At 34.7% G+C, this 13126-nt stretch overlaps 1 protein-coding gene across 2 annotated transcripts in view; it reads left to right on the top strand.

Moving 5' to 3' along the window:
• Rad50 (RAD50 double strand break repair protein) overlaps positions 1-13126 on the top strand; it is a 98471-nt gene that overhangs the window by 17594 nt on the left and 67751 nt on the right. For both annotated transcript variants that reach the window (XM_027949635.2, XM_071612101.1), the window contains 9 exons: positions 154-358; positions 3310-3438; positions 3871-4036; positions 4655-4848; positions 5268-5474; positions 7115-7297; positions 8644-8801; positions 10624-10799; positions 11243-11480. In XM_027949635.2, the coding sequence (XP_027805436.1) occupies positions 154-358; positions 3310-3438; positions 3871-4036; positions 4655-4848; positions 5268-5474; positions 7115-7297; positions 8644-8801; positions 10624-10799; positions 11243-11480 (1656 nt within the window). The remainder of the gene's footprint in view (positions 1-153; positions 359-3309; positions 3439-3870; positions 4037-4654; positions 4849-5267; positions 5475-7114; positions 7298-8643; positions 8802-10623; positions 10800-11242; positions 11481-13126) is intronic.

The following is a 13126-nucleotide window of genomic DNA, read 5'->3' as shown; positions in this document are numbered from 1 at the left end:
TAGAATGTTATAATTTGAAGAATGTTCTTGACATGGCACAAAAATTTTAATTTAATTGTAAATGTAATCTTAATGACTGCATAATATTCTGCTGTGTGAATATACCATAATTTACTTAGCCAGAAATTTTATTTTTATTTGCTATCTTCAAAGGTACATTAAAGCTTTAGAGACGCTTCGTCAGGTACGTCAGACACAAGGTCAGAAAGTAAAAGAATGTCAGACAGAGCTGAAATATCTGAAACAAAATAAGGAAAAAGCTTGTGAAATTCGTGATCAGATTACTAGTAAAGAAGCCCAGTTAACATCTTCAAAGGAAATTGTCAAATCCTATGAGAATGAACTTGACCCACTGAAGGTAATTTGATTTTTTTTTAATTGACAGATAAAAATTATATATATTTGTGATATAAAATATGATGTTTTAATGTAAGTATACATCGTGAAATGGCTAAGTCAAAGTAACTAGCATGCACATTACCTCATGTATTATTTTTGGGAGGAGAAATGCTTAAAATCTATTCTCTTAGCAATTTTTTAGTACACAATATATTGTTATCAATTGTAGTCATCATTATGTACACAACCTGTGTTCTGAACTCTGGAGATAAAGCTAAAATACAGATGTCAAAGAAGAACTCCACAGGATCTGATGACTGGTTGGATTTAACGAATGAAGCAGCTAAAGATGTCACTAAAGATCCAATCCTACATGATTCTCATGTTTCTTGTGTCACCAGGAGGCACTGAAAATACTGATGGAGATACACTGAGAAGTTTGTGGACTTCTGAAGCCAAGATTTTAATATTTAGTGTTCTTAAGTATTAATATAATTCTATTTGTTAGACATCACTCAAAAGATACTTAGTATAGAGTTTTGTTCACAAGTGGTGTGAATGGTCCCATCATTAAATGCTAATCACCAGATACTGACCAGAGTGCTTTAAAATGTATTATGTAAGCTCCACGGTGACCCCATGAGGTTTCTAAGGCTAGAAACTGAGCCATATCTGTTCATGATGGAAGGAGGAAGTGAAACCAGGATTTGAATCCAGGCCTCTTGATTCCTATGCACATACATTTTTTCCTTTTTAAGTCAAATTTATTGAAGTATAATTTATATATTGTAAAATCCACCCTTTTTAAAGTGTTTAATTCTGTGGGTTTGGACAAATGTATACAGTGACATCACCACTGTCACAATCGAAATAATAGAATATTTATCTCCCCCCAAATATCTCTCAAAAGCCCATTTAGTCAATCCGCTTTCTCTGTTCCCAGCCTCTGGCAACCACTAATGTGTTTTCTGTCATTATATTTCTGTTTTGCCTTTTCCAGAGTGGCACATAAATGGAATCATACAGTATGTAGACTTTGTGTCTAGCTTCTTTCCTTAACATAATGCTTTTAAATTTATCTGTGTTGCTGCATGTATAAGAAATTCATTCTTTTCTATAGCAAAGGAGTAATCCCATTGTATGGGATTACTCCTTTGTCTCTTTTTTGTAATTTTTTTAATCCAAAAAAAAAAATTCCTGGTTGATGGACATTATATTGTTTCCAGCTGTGGCTATTACAGATAAAAGTGCTCTAAACTTAGCTGGGCACAGTGGCACACGCCTGCAATCCCAATGGCTCGGGAGGCTGAGGCAGGAGGATGTGGGTTCAAAGCTAGCCTCAGCAAAAGTGAGGTGCTAAACAACTTAGTAAGACCCTCTCTTTAAATAAAATACAAAGTAGGGCTGGAGGTGTGGCTCAACGGTTGTGCCCCTGAGTTTGATCCCCTGTAACCCCTCCAAAAAAACTTTTGTGTACATGTTTTCCTTCCTCTTGACTAACTTTCTAGATTGTATGGTAAGTAGTTTTAACCTTATAAGTTGGCAAACTATTTTCCAAAGTGACTGCCGTTTTGTATTTCTACTAACAGATACATAAGAATGCAGTTATTCTGCATCCAGCTCTGCACTTAGTACTGTTATTCTTTTTCATCTTAGCCATTATAGTAGGTTTGTGGTATTATCTCATGAGAGGTTGTTTTTCTCAATGGTTTTTATTTGTGGTTTCCCAAGGACTATTCTAAAAAAGGTCTAGTTAGAGTTGGTCAGCTTTGGAATTGTAGAACCAGACCTGGGGAGAGTATCCTCAGCATTGTTCAGGGAGAGAGTGCTCTAAAGCAGGTAATACATATTTCAGGAGAGGAGGCAACCAACTGCCCCTGAAGGTAGGCCTTGGAAACAGGCCACTGAAATCATTTGTCATGCCCATCTTACTTCCTCAGAGTCCTCTGTGCTTGAGTACACTTGCAGACTCAAAATTGCTAACTCACTGCCCCGTCAGTGATTTTGATATTTTAAAAGATAAATTAAAGCTGGGGATATAGTTCCATTTGTAGAATGCTTATATACCACTGGTGGGGCCTTAAGTTCAATCTGCAGCACTACAAATAATAAATAATAATAGTAATAAATAAATTCATCTTTTAAGGATCAATTCTTACACGTGGTACTTCCAATACTGTAGCTCATAATACCCTACAAATCAATGACTTTTATGGGTGGAATTGAGGGTAGGTCATGGGCTTTGGAGTTTTAAGTGGAATTTAATTTCTGCTTTTATCAACTAGCTGTGAAGAGTCAGATAAATTACTAACATCTCTGATCCTCAATGTGTTAGCTTTTCATCACTGTGACCAAAAAACCTAGTAAGAACAACTTAGAGGAAGAAAAGTTTATTTTAGGCTCATGTATCAGAGGTCTCAGTCCATGGTTGGCCAACTCCATTATTATGGGCCTGAGGTGAGGCAGAACATCATGGTGGAAGAAAGCTGCTCAGCTCATGGCAGCTGGGAAGCAGAGAGAGAAAAGGGTGTGCCCGTGTATATGCATGCAATGAGCCAGGGACAAGATATAATTCCCAAGGTGATGCCCCCAGTGACCTAATTCCTCCAGCCACACCCCACCTCCCTATAGTTATCATCCAGTAGTCTATTCTGATTGTTAATCCATCGAATGAATTAATCCACCAATGAGGTCACAGCTGTCATAATCTCATCATTGCCTAAAAGCCCCACCTCTGAATCTTACTGTATTGGTGATTGTATATGAAAAACATGAGCTTTTCCAGGGATATTTCTGGAGGATCCAGATCATTACACTTGGTTTTTCTGCTTCCATTACAGTGTAATTGTTGGTATTAAATGAGATCATTTTTACTAAGAGCCTGGTCCTTGCATCTTTTGTTTATTTTCATCTACCAGCAGTGTAAACTAGAGTGAATTTTATTTCTGTAAAATGTTCCTTTGTTTTCAGAATCGCCTAAAAGAAATTGAACACAATCTCTCTAAAATAATGAGACTTGACAATGAAATTAAAGCCTTGGATAGTCGAAAGAAACAAATGGAAAAAGATAATAGTGAACTGGAACAGAAAATGGAAAAGGTTTGTGGTGGTAGAATTTTGTTCTGCTTGAAAACTTGGGGATTATTTTAATGAACCTCATTTGTACTGGTTTTGCCACCCACATTTTGGAATTTTTTATTTATAACAAATGTTTTTTGCTTTTTTTTTTAAAGAGAGAGAGAATTTTTTTAAATATTTATTTTATTTTATAGTGGTTTTTTTTGGCGGGGGGACACAACATCTTTATTTGTATGTGGTGCTGAGGATCAAACTCAGGGCCGCACGCATCCCAGGCGAGCGCGCTACCGCTTGAGCCACATCCCCAGCCCAATAACAAATCTTGATGTTAGTTACTTCTATGTATATGTTAAAATGAAGGATATTGAATGAGATTTGACTTATATTTGATATCTCAGAATTATTGTACCTTCTTATATTTATACATTACAGCCTTTTTTTGGTTCTACACAGGTTTTTCAAGGGACTGATGAACAACTAAATGATTTATATCATAATCATCAGAGAACAGTAAGAGAGAAAGAAAGGAGATTAGTAGACTGTCAGCGTGAATTGGAAAAACTAAACAAAGAATCTAGGCTTCTCAATCAAGAAAAATCAGAACTTCTTGTTGAACAGGGTAGGACATAGTGTTTACCTGTCCTTTCTGCCTACTACATATAACATTGTACATTTTTTGCATGAATGAAGAAACCCCAAGGAATTATACTGAGTGAAAAAAGCCATTCTCAAGTTATATATTGTATGGTTTAATTTGTACAACATTTTTGAAATGTCAAAATTAAGAAATAGTGGACATTTGGGAGGCTGAGGCAGGAAGATTTCGAGTTCAAAGCCAGCTGCAGCAATTTAGTGAGGTCCTAAAGCAACTCAGCAACACCCTGTCTGCAAATAAAATATAAAAAAGGACTAGGGATGTGGCTCCCTGGTTAAGCACCATTGAGTTCAATCCCTGGTGCCAAAAAAATATTTTTGTGCTACTGGGGATTGAATCCAGGAACTCACATGTTAGGCAAGCACTGTATAACTGAACTACATCCCCTCCCCTTTTTATTTTTATTTTGAGATACAGTTTTGCTAAGTTGCCCATGTTGGCCTCAAACTTGTGATTATCTTACCTCAGTCTCCCAAGAAGCTAGAATTATAGGTGTGTTCCACCGTGCCTGGTTCATGTTGTGTTATTTTAAAAATCAGCTGAAGAAAAGAATTATTGAGTTTTTTGTTCTTTTTTTTTAAGGTCGTCTACAGCTACAAGCAGATCGTCATCAAGAACATATCCGAGCTAGAGACTCATTAATTCAGTCTTTGGCAACACAGCTAGAATTGGATGGCTTTGAGCGTGGACCATTCAGTGAAAGACAGATTAAAAATTTTCACAAACTAGTGAGAGAGAGACAAGAAAGGGAAACAGAAACTGCCAACCAACTGATGGTAAATATTTTGAAATATAGTGTTTGCTGTTTTCTTTTGTATCAGATTTATTAATTGAATTGTTTAATTTTTGGATGAACCCTATTTTGGAATATTTTTAGATTAGTGTTAAATTAGAATCTGCTATAAAGTAGAAAAAAAAACCTTCATGGATGCAAATTTTTAAAAATTTATAAGGATAAAACTATGAATAAAATATAGGCCCACATTTTTTTATTTGCTGTTAAGTAAAATCTCTTAAGGTTAATTGCTAAAAAATGTTTTTCATAATTAATGATGGTTATTTCTGGGTGATGCTTTTTACATTTTTAAAACACTTTTGTGTATTTTCTTCAGTGTACATATGTTATTTTGCATAAAAGAAACTGAAAGTTTTTTATGAAAAAAAAATAATGCACATTCTTCATGTATTTATTTAGAATGACTTTGCAGAAAAAGAAACTCTGAAACAGAGACAGATAGATGAGATAAGGGATAAGAAGACTGGACTGGGAAGAATAATTGAGCTAAAATCAGAAATCCTAAGTAAGAAGCAAAATGAGCTGAAAAATGTGAAGTACGAATTACAGCAGTTGGAAGGATCATCAGACAGGATTCTTGAACTGGACCAGGAGCTCAAAAAAGCTGTAAGATATTTAAGTAATCTAATAATCTCAATGTACAAGACATTTAGAATCTTGTATTCTGAGGCATTTTATCTAATCTTTGTTTAAGATTATGGCACGTTAATGAAAATGTCAGCCTTTGCTGACAAGTAAAATTTATCTGAATATTTTCATCACTCAGCTCTTTGGTTCTGGAACCAGGTGGGTTGAAAATTAGAATCACCTAGGGAGTTTGTTAAAGATACCTGAGTTCTTCTTTTTTTTTTTTTTAAATTTTTTTATTATTTTTAAAAATTTGAATTAGTTATACATGATAGTAGAATGCATTTTGACACATTGTATACAAATGGAGCACAACTCCTCCTTCCTCTGGCTGTACTTGGTGCAAGTCATAAGGGTAGTGTAATCATATATGTATTTAGGGTAATGTCTGTCTTATTCCACCATCCTTCCTGTCCTCACACCCGCTCCCCTCCCCTCACTCCCTTCTGCACAATTCAAAGTTCCTTCATTCTTCTCCATCCCTCCCCCCATTATGAAAAAGTCTTTGCTTACCAGAAAGAACATTTGTCCTTTGGTTTTTGGGTTTTGGCTTATTTGCTTAGCATGATATTCTCCGGCTTCATCTATTTATCTGCAGATGCCATAATTTCATTCTTCTTTAAGGCTGATATCTGTGTTCTTAAAGCTTAAAACCTTCCAAATCAATGTAATTTTGAGAGTGAAGCATGAAAATGAATGTTCCAAACAACAGGACTGATTGTTATGAACATCTTGGTTAAAAACCACTTATCTAAGTAAAAAAGCAAGTAAAGTATTTTTCTTCTAGTTTCCATACACTGCAATTTTATATGACCTTTACCTTTTTCTCACTTTTTTTTCTGTGATGAAAACTTTCTAAGAGCCATTCTAAGAATTTCCAAGTATTCTTCCTTGCTTCTAACCTGCCCCCTTCTTTTATATTTATCACCAAAGTCAGCATCCTAAAGATTCCAAATTCTTTTTTGATAATTTAAACATTATTTTTCTCCTTAACTCACCATCATAGCATATATTTTTTTATTTTGGCACATATCACAGCATTCTCTTCTTGGGGTAAGGAATGACCAGTCAGGGTCTACATCACACTATTTTTGTAGTTTCCAAATGCCAAATGATATTTACATGGGACTTAATTGTTGACTGAAGAGTTATTAATCTACATATTTCTCCTAATTTTGCTCTAATTCTCATTTTCCCTTTATCTTTGACTCTTCTAGGTTTATTTACTAATTCTTTACCATTCATAACCTAATAAGGTAATTCTAATAAGATTTTTTTTTTTCTCTTGTTGGATACTAGCAAACAGTAATACTTTGGCTATTCTTTTTTTTTGTACTGGGGATTGAACTCAGGGGTATTTGACCACTTAGCCACATCCCCAGCCCTATTTTGTATTTTATTTAGAGACAGGGTCTCACTGAGTTATTTAGTGCCTCGCTTTTGCTGAGGCTAGCTTTGAACTTGTGATTCTTCTGCATCAGCCTCCCAAGCTGCTGGGATTACAGGTGTGCGCCACAGCACCCGTCCTATTCTGAGGACTAATTTTCTATACACTTTGTCATTATATTAATTCTATACAAAATGTATAAACTTGTGCATTTGTTTGAATTATTGCTTAGGAACGTGAACTAAGCAAGGCTGAGAAAAATTGCAATGTAGAGACCCTAAAAACAGAAGTAATAAACCTTCAAAATGAGAAAGTAGACCTAGACAGGACCTTGCGTAAATTGGACCAGGAGATGGAGCAGTTAAATCATCATACAACAACCCGCACCCAGATGGAGATGCTGACCAAGGACAAAGTATGATTTTTTTTTTTTTTTTCTGTTCTCACTATACAGTCTGGTATTTAAAATGGCTTATCTTGCATTCATAATTGATAGACTATAAAGTGTTAATTTGGTGTTGGCATTCTATTTAGAGGATAAGTGAACTTAATACTCTGTAAAGTGAACTTTTAAGCTTAAAAGTTGTTTTTATTTATTTATTTTTAAACAGGCTCTTGCTATGTTACCTAGGTGGGCTGCAAACTCCTAGGCTCAAGTGATTCTTCTTGCCATGGCTTCTTGAGCAGCTAGGATTATAGGCATGCATCACTATGCCCAGCAAAATTTTATTTTTAATTGCAAAAAGTTAATAATACAGAAGTAAATAACTAAACATATATATATATATATACACATACATATATATATATAGATATACATACATATATATATATATATATATATATACATACATATATATATATTATTAACTTTTTAATTTTTTTTTGGCTATAAATTGGGCATTTTAATAAAATTTTTAGATATATTAACTCATTGGATCTTTTTTTTTTTTTTTTGAGATATTTATTTTAATATTTGCTTTTACTTTTTTTTTTTTAATTTTTTATTGTTGGCTGTTCAAAACATTACATAGTTCTTCATATATCATATTTCACACTTTGATTCAAGTGGGTTACGAGCTCCCATTTTTACCCCATATACAGATTGCAGAATCACATCAGTTACACATCCATTGATTTACATATTGCCATACTAGTGTCTGTTGTGTTCTGCTGCCTTTCCTATCCTCTACTATCCCCCCTCCCCTCCCCTCCCCTCCCCTCTTCTCTCTCTGCCCCCTCTACTGACATTCATTTGTCCCCCTTGTATTATTTTTCCCTTTCCCCTCACTTCCTCTTGTATGTACTTTTGTATAACTCTGAGGGTCTCCTTCCATTTCCATGCAATTTCCCTTCTCTCTCCCTTTCCCTCCCACCTCTCATCCCTGTTTAATGTTAATCTTCTTCTCATGCTCTTCGACCCTACTCTGTTCTTAGTTACTCTCCTTATATCAAAGAAGACATTTGGCATTTGTTTTTTAGGGATTGGCTAGTTTAGAAGTACATAACTAAACATATATATATATATATATATATATATTATTAACTTTTAACACACTAAAGTTTTTAATTTTTATTTTAGACTTATTACTCTTCTCTTATGGCTTAGCAAGACCATACCCAATCTAAGACTTCAAGAAATTTTATATTTCCTTTTTGCATTATTGTAGTTTTATTTTTTTTAAGTCAGTCTTATTTTGTTCTTGATATTAAGTGGAAATATAGACTTGATTTTTAAAAATTTTTGTTTTTTACCTATAGGCTGACAAAGATGAACAAATCAGAAAAATAAAATCTAGGCACAGTGAAGAACTAACTTCATTGTTGGGATATTTTCCCAACAAAAAGCAGCTCGAAGACTGGCTTCATAGTAAATCAAAAGAAATTAATCAGACTAGGGACAGACTTGCCAAATTGAAGTAAGTTTTTGGAACATTACCATTATAAAGAAATGTCTTTTCATGCTTTTATTTTTAATTGTTTGAAAAATAATTTATTGTTATGAAATGGTATTATGTCATATTAATTGACCTTATTTTTTGTAAGTTAAGTAAAATAGCAGTGGGTGGTGGTTTGGGCCTCTGGTCTCTTGAAAATTTGTAGGTCTAACTACAAATTTTAGATTAAAATTCTAAAATTCTCTTGGGATGGGGTTGTGTCTCAGTGGTAGAGCGCTTGCCTAGCATGTGTGAGGCCCTGGGTTTGATCCTCAGTATCACATAAAGATAAATAAATAAAGCTATTGTATCCATCTACAACTAAAACATATATATTTTTTAAAGGCAAGAGCTCAAGAACCAAGATTTAATAAAGTTACTAGTTAAATTGTTTTGAATTCTCTGTTCATTTCTGTAAATAAGCCATTATAAAAGTGATAGTTTTTCTTGGATCTTATCTTAGCTGGTGGTTGGATAAGAAGGTGAAATATTTCACATAAATTTTTGCAGGGTTACAAATTACATTTCCTGTGAAACACCAGCATTTAAAACTTGGCCAGTAGAGGAAGAGGAGCAAGGGAAGAAAATAGGGATATGCCCAGAGATCCAGGGGGGGAGCCAAGCAGGAATGGTATCTGGTGTGCCATGGGAAGATAATCCTCCAAGGAGAGGGTAACAGTGTTTGATGCTTCTTAGAAATAGATGAAAAATGCACTTGGCACTTAGATCATTGGTGACTTTGATGAGAAGTGCTTAGTGGAGCCTAAGATGGTGAAAGTATCATCTATATTATTTTTTCCACATTTTTACTATGACTTACAAGGATGTTATGATGAAGTGTGTGTACACTCGTTTATCTAAAGCAGATTATCAAAATAATACTTCTACATACTATTTATTACGTTCTTTTCTATTTCATTTTTAAGAATATGCTGACTACAGTGCATTAAATTGATTATATGACTGCTGGTACATTATAACCTGTAAGTTGAAAAAAACAATATGTGTGAGCCTTGATTGGCCATGATTTAAGAATTGATGTAGAAGTAAATTATACTAGTAAGCAAAATCTCTTTTTAAAAACTTTTTAAGTTGTTGATGGACTTTTATTTTATTCATTTATTTATATGTGGTACTGAGAATCGAACCCAGTGCCTCACACATGCTAGGTAAGTGCTCTACCACTGAGCCACAGTTCCAGTCCTAGTGAGCAAATCTTCGATGAATGAAAGGTAATAAGCAATTGAGAATAGGTAGATGATCACAACAAAGAGGAGACAAAGGAAAGGCTTTCATAGGAGATTAAAGAAATATTTTAAAGGGACCCAAGGGAACTAGGAGATGCTTTCTTTTCCTTATTCCTTCCAGTAGGCAAAGTATCTTCAGCCTGCTGAGGCTCTTAACCTGGGATCTAAGACCATGACCCCTACTTCCCCAAATCAGGCAGAATTATGCCTATGTACATTTTTATGGGAGCAGATAATGACCAGGATCGGCAAATGAGTCTGTGTACTAGGGGGAGCATTAAAACAGAAATGAATTGTTGCCATGACTAGTATTTGGGATAGGGATGGAACACAGTGTAGAGCATGTGCTTACACGTGCTTCAGTCCCTAGCACCTAATAAATTAGATAGATTGGTTGGTAGGTAGGTAGGTACATAGATAGATAGATAAAAGGAAGGAAGATATTTTGGAAAAGTATTTGATCATACCAAACCCTTATAATGATTTATTGGCAGAATTTGTCTTCTGCCTTATCAAATTTTTCTCATGTTTATAATCCACATTTATTTTTATTTTAGCAAGGAACTAGCTTCAGCAGAGCAAAATAAAAATCATATAAATAATGAGCTGAGAAGAAAGGAGGAACAGTTGTCCAGTTATGAAGACAAGCTGTTTGATATTTGTGGTAGCCAGGATTTTGAAAGTGATTTAGACAAGCTTAAAGAGGAAATTGAAAAATCCTCAAAACAGAGAGGTAAGTTATCTATTTTATATTATCAAGGCATTTTGACACTTCTTTAATTTTATATGAATTTTTATTCATATTTAACTATTAAGAATGGGAAATTTTAAAATCTTGTTATGGAGTCAAATGGCTTCAACTTCAGTAAGGCTCTATAGCTTACTGTCTGACTTTGGTCAACTTACCTTCCTGAGTTTCAGATTGATCATCTATAAAATAAAGACACAACTACCTACCATCTAGAGTAAAAGAGAAATAAGTGATATTATAAATGTAAAACCCTGAGAATAGTGCCTGGCACTGTAGCTATCGCTCAATAAATGTTATTCTTTTTGTATATTTCAAAAAAAGCTTGTACGTGTGTAATGTGTTATAAAGTAAGAGGAACAATCATACATTTATAGAAGAAGGTGGATATTTTTCTCACTGGAAATGTATTTATTTTCTTAAAATAGCCATGTTGGCTGGAGCCACAGCAGTTTACTCCCAATTCATTACTCAGCTAACAGATGAAAACCAGTCATGTTGCCCCGTCTGTCAGAGAGTTTTTCATACAGAGGCTGAATTACAAGAAGTTATCAGTGATTTGCAGTCCAAGCTGAGGCTTGCTCCAGATAAACTCAAGTCAACGGAATCAGAGCTGAAGAAAAAAGAAAGGCGGCGTGATGAAATGCTGGGGCTTGTGCCGATGAGGTGAGAATAGGGTTTATCCTTATTGTATGTGTAGCATCTGCCCTGTAAGGCCTGGCATATGGTAGGTGCTTGGTAAGGATGTGTTGAAAAATTAGAAATCAAAGTCAGGATTCTGAGCCAGTCATACCTTACCTTGTGTTTTTTATATGATAGAAGAACCAATGATTTTGTTTAAAGTTAAGCTTGTTTTTAAAACTAGTCAAGAGAATAGATGTAGTCTTTACATTTGTGTGTAGGGGGTGTGTGGGTGTGGGTGGTATGTGTTAATTCCTGAGACATGATTTGAAGTTCTGAAAAATTCTCCCAAAAATCAAATTTTAAACAATGTTTTAAAAAAGGATGAATCATAGGTTGTTTCTGTTATTGTTTTCCTATACTTGCACAAGAAATTAATTAATTTTTCTCTTTCCACATTTTATTTATTGGTACGTTGTAGTTGTACATATGATGGATTTTTTTTTGTTGTTGTTACATACACACAATATAATTTGGCCAGTGTCACTCCTCAGTACTTCCCCCTCCCTTTCCTCCTTCTACCTGCTCTGGTCCCTTTCCTCTGCTGATCTACTTTTGATTTTCATGAGATGCTCCTGCCACCTTTCTTTTTCTTTTTCCTCTCTAACTTCCACATTTGAGAGAAAACATATGACCCTTGACCTTCTGAGTTTGGCTTATTTTGCTTAACATAATGGACTCAAGTTCCATTCATTTTCCTGCAAATGGCGTAATGTCAATTTTTGTTTTATGGCTCATTGAAGCTCCATTATGTATATATACCATGTTTTATTTATTCATTCATCTGTTGAAGAGCACCTAGGCTGGTTCCATAGTTTGGCTGTTGTTAATTAAGCTGCTGTAAGCATGTATCACTGTAGTATGATGAATTTAATTCTTTAGGATAAATACTAAGGAGTGGAATAGGTGGGTTATATGGTGATTCCATGCGTAGACTTTTGAGGAATCTTCATACTGCTAATTTACAATCCTACCAACAGTTGCACAATAAATTTAGATGATGGGTTTTTTTTAATATTTATTTTTTAGTTGTAGTTGGACACAATACAATTTATATTTATTTCACCCATCCATCTTTATGTGGTGCTGAGGATCGAACCCAGGATCCCTCATGCGAGGCGAGCACTCTACCGCTGAGCCACAACCCCAGCCCATAGATGATGGTTTTTGTTGTTGTTATTTTGTTTGGTTTGGTTTGGTATTAAGGATTGACATCTGGGCGTTCTACCACTGCTCTACATCCTTGGCCCTTTTAATTTATTTTTCATTTTTTGAAACAGGGATTCACTAAGTTTCTAGGACTGGCCTTGAAATTTCGATCCTCCTGCTTTAGCCTCCTGAATCTTGGGATAACAGGGATGTACCACCACACCTGGCTAAATGATAATTGTCTTTTTATAAATCAAATCAGATAATATATAATGATTGCCCTGATATCTCCCAGATCATAGAGTATAAGCCTGATCACAGAGACTAGTAAGACATGACCCACAAGGAACTAATGGTCTAATTAAAAAGAGGCAAGCTCTCAATATTAGATAAAAAGCTGGGCTTAATAATGTGCTTAAAAATGAACAAGTTTAAAAGAGAGAAGTCAGTGGATACAGAATGAGAAAAATTATTTTGAGAAT

The sequence above is a fragment of the Marmota flaviventris genome, chromosome 5 (genome assembly GCF_047511675.1).
Source record: "Marmota flaviventris isolate mMarFla1 chromosome 5, mMarFla1.hap1, whole genome shotgun sequence".
NCBI lineage: Eukaryota > Metazoa > Chordata > Mammalia > Rodentia > Sciuridae > Marmota > Marmota flaviventris.
The sequence above is the reverse complement of the archived record's forward strand: the minus strand, read 5'-3'. Positions and strand labels throughout refer to the sequence as shown.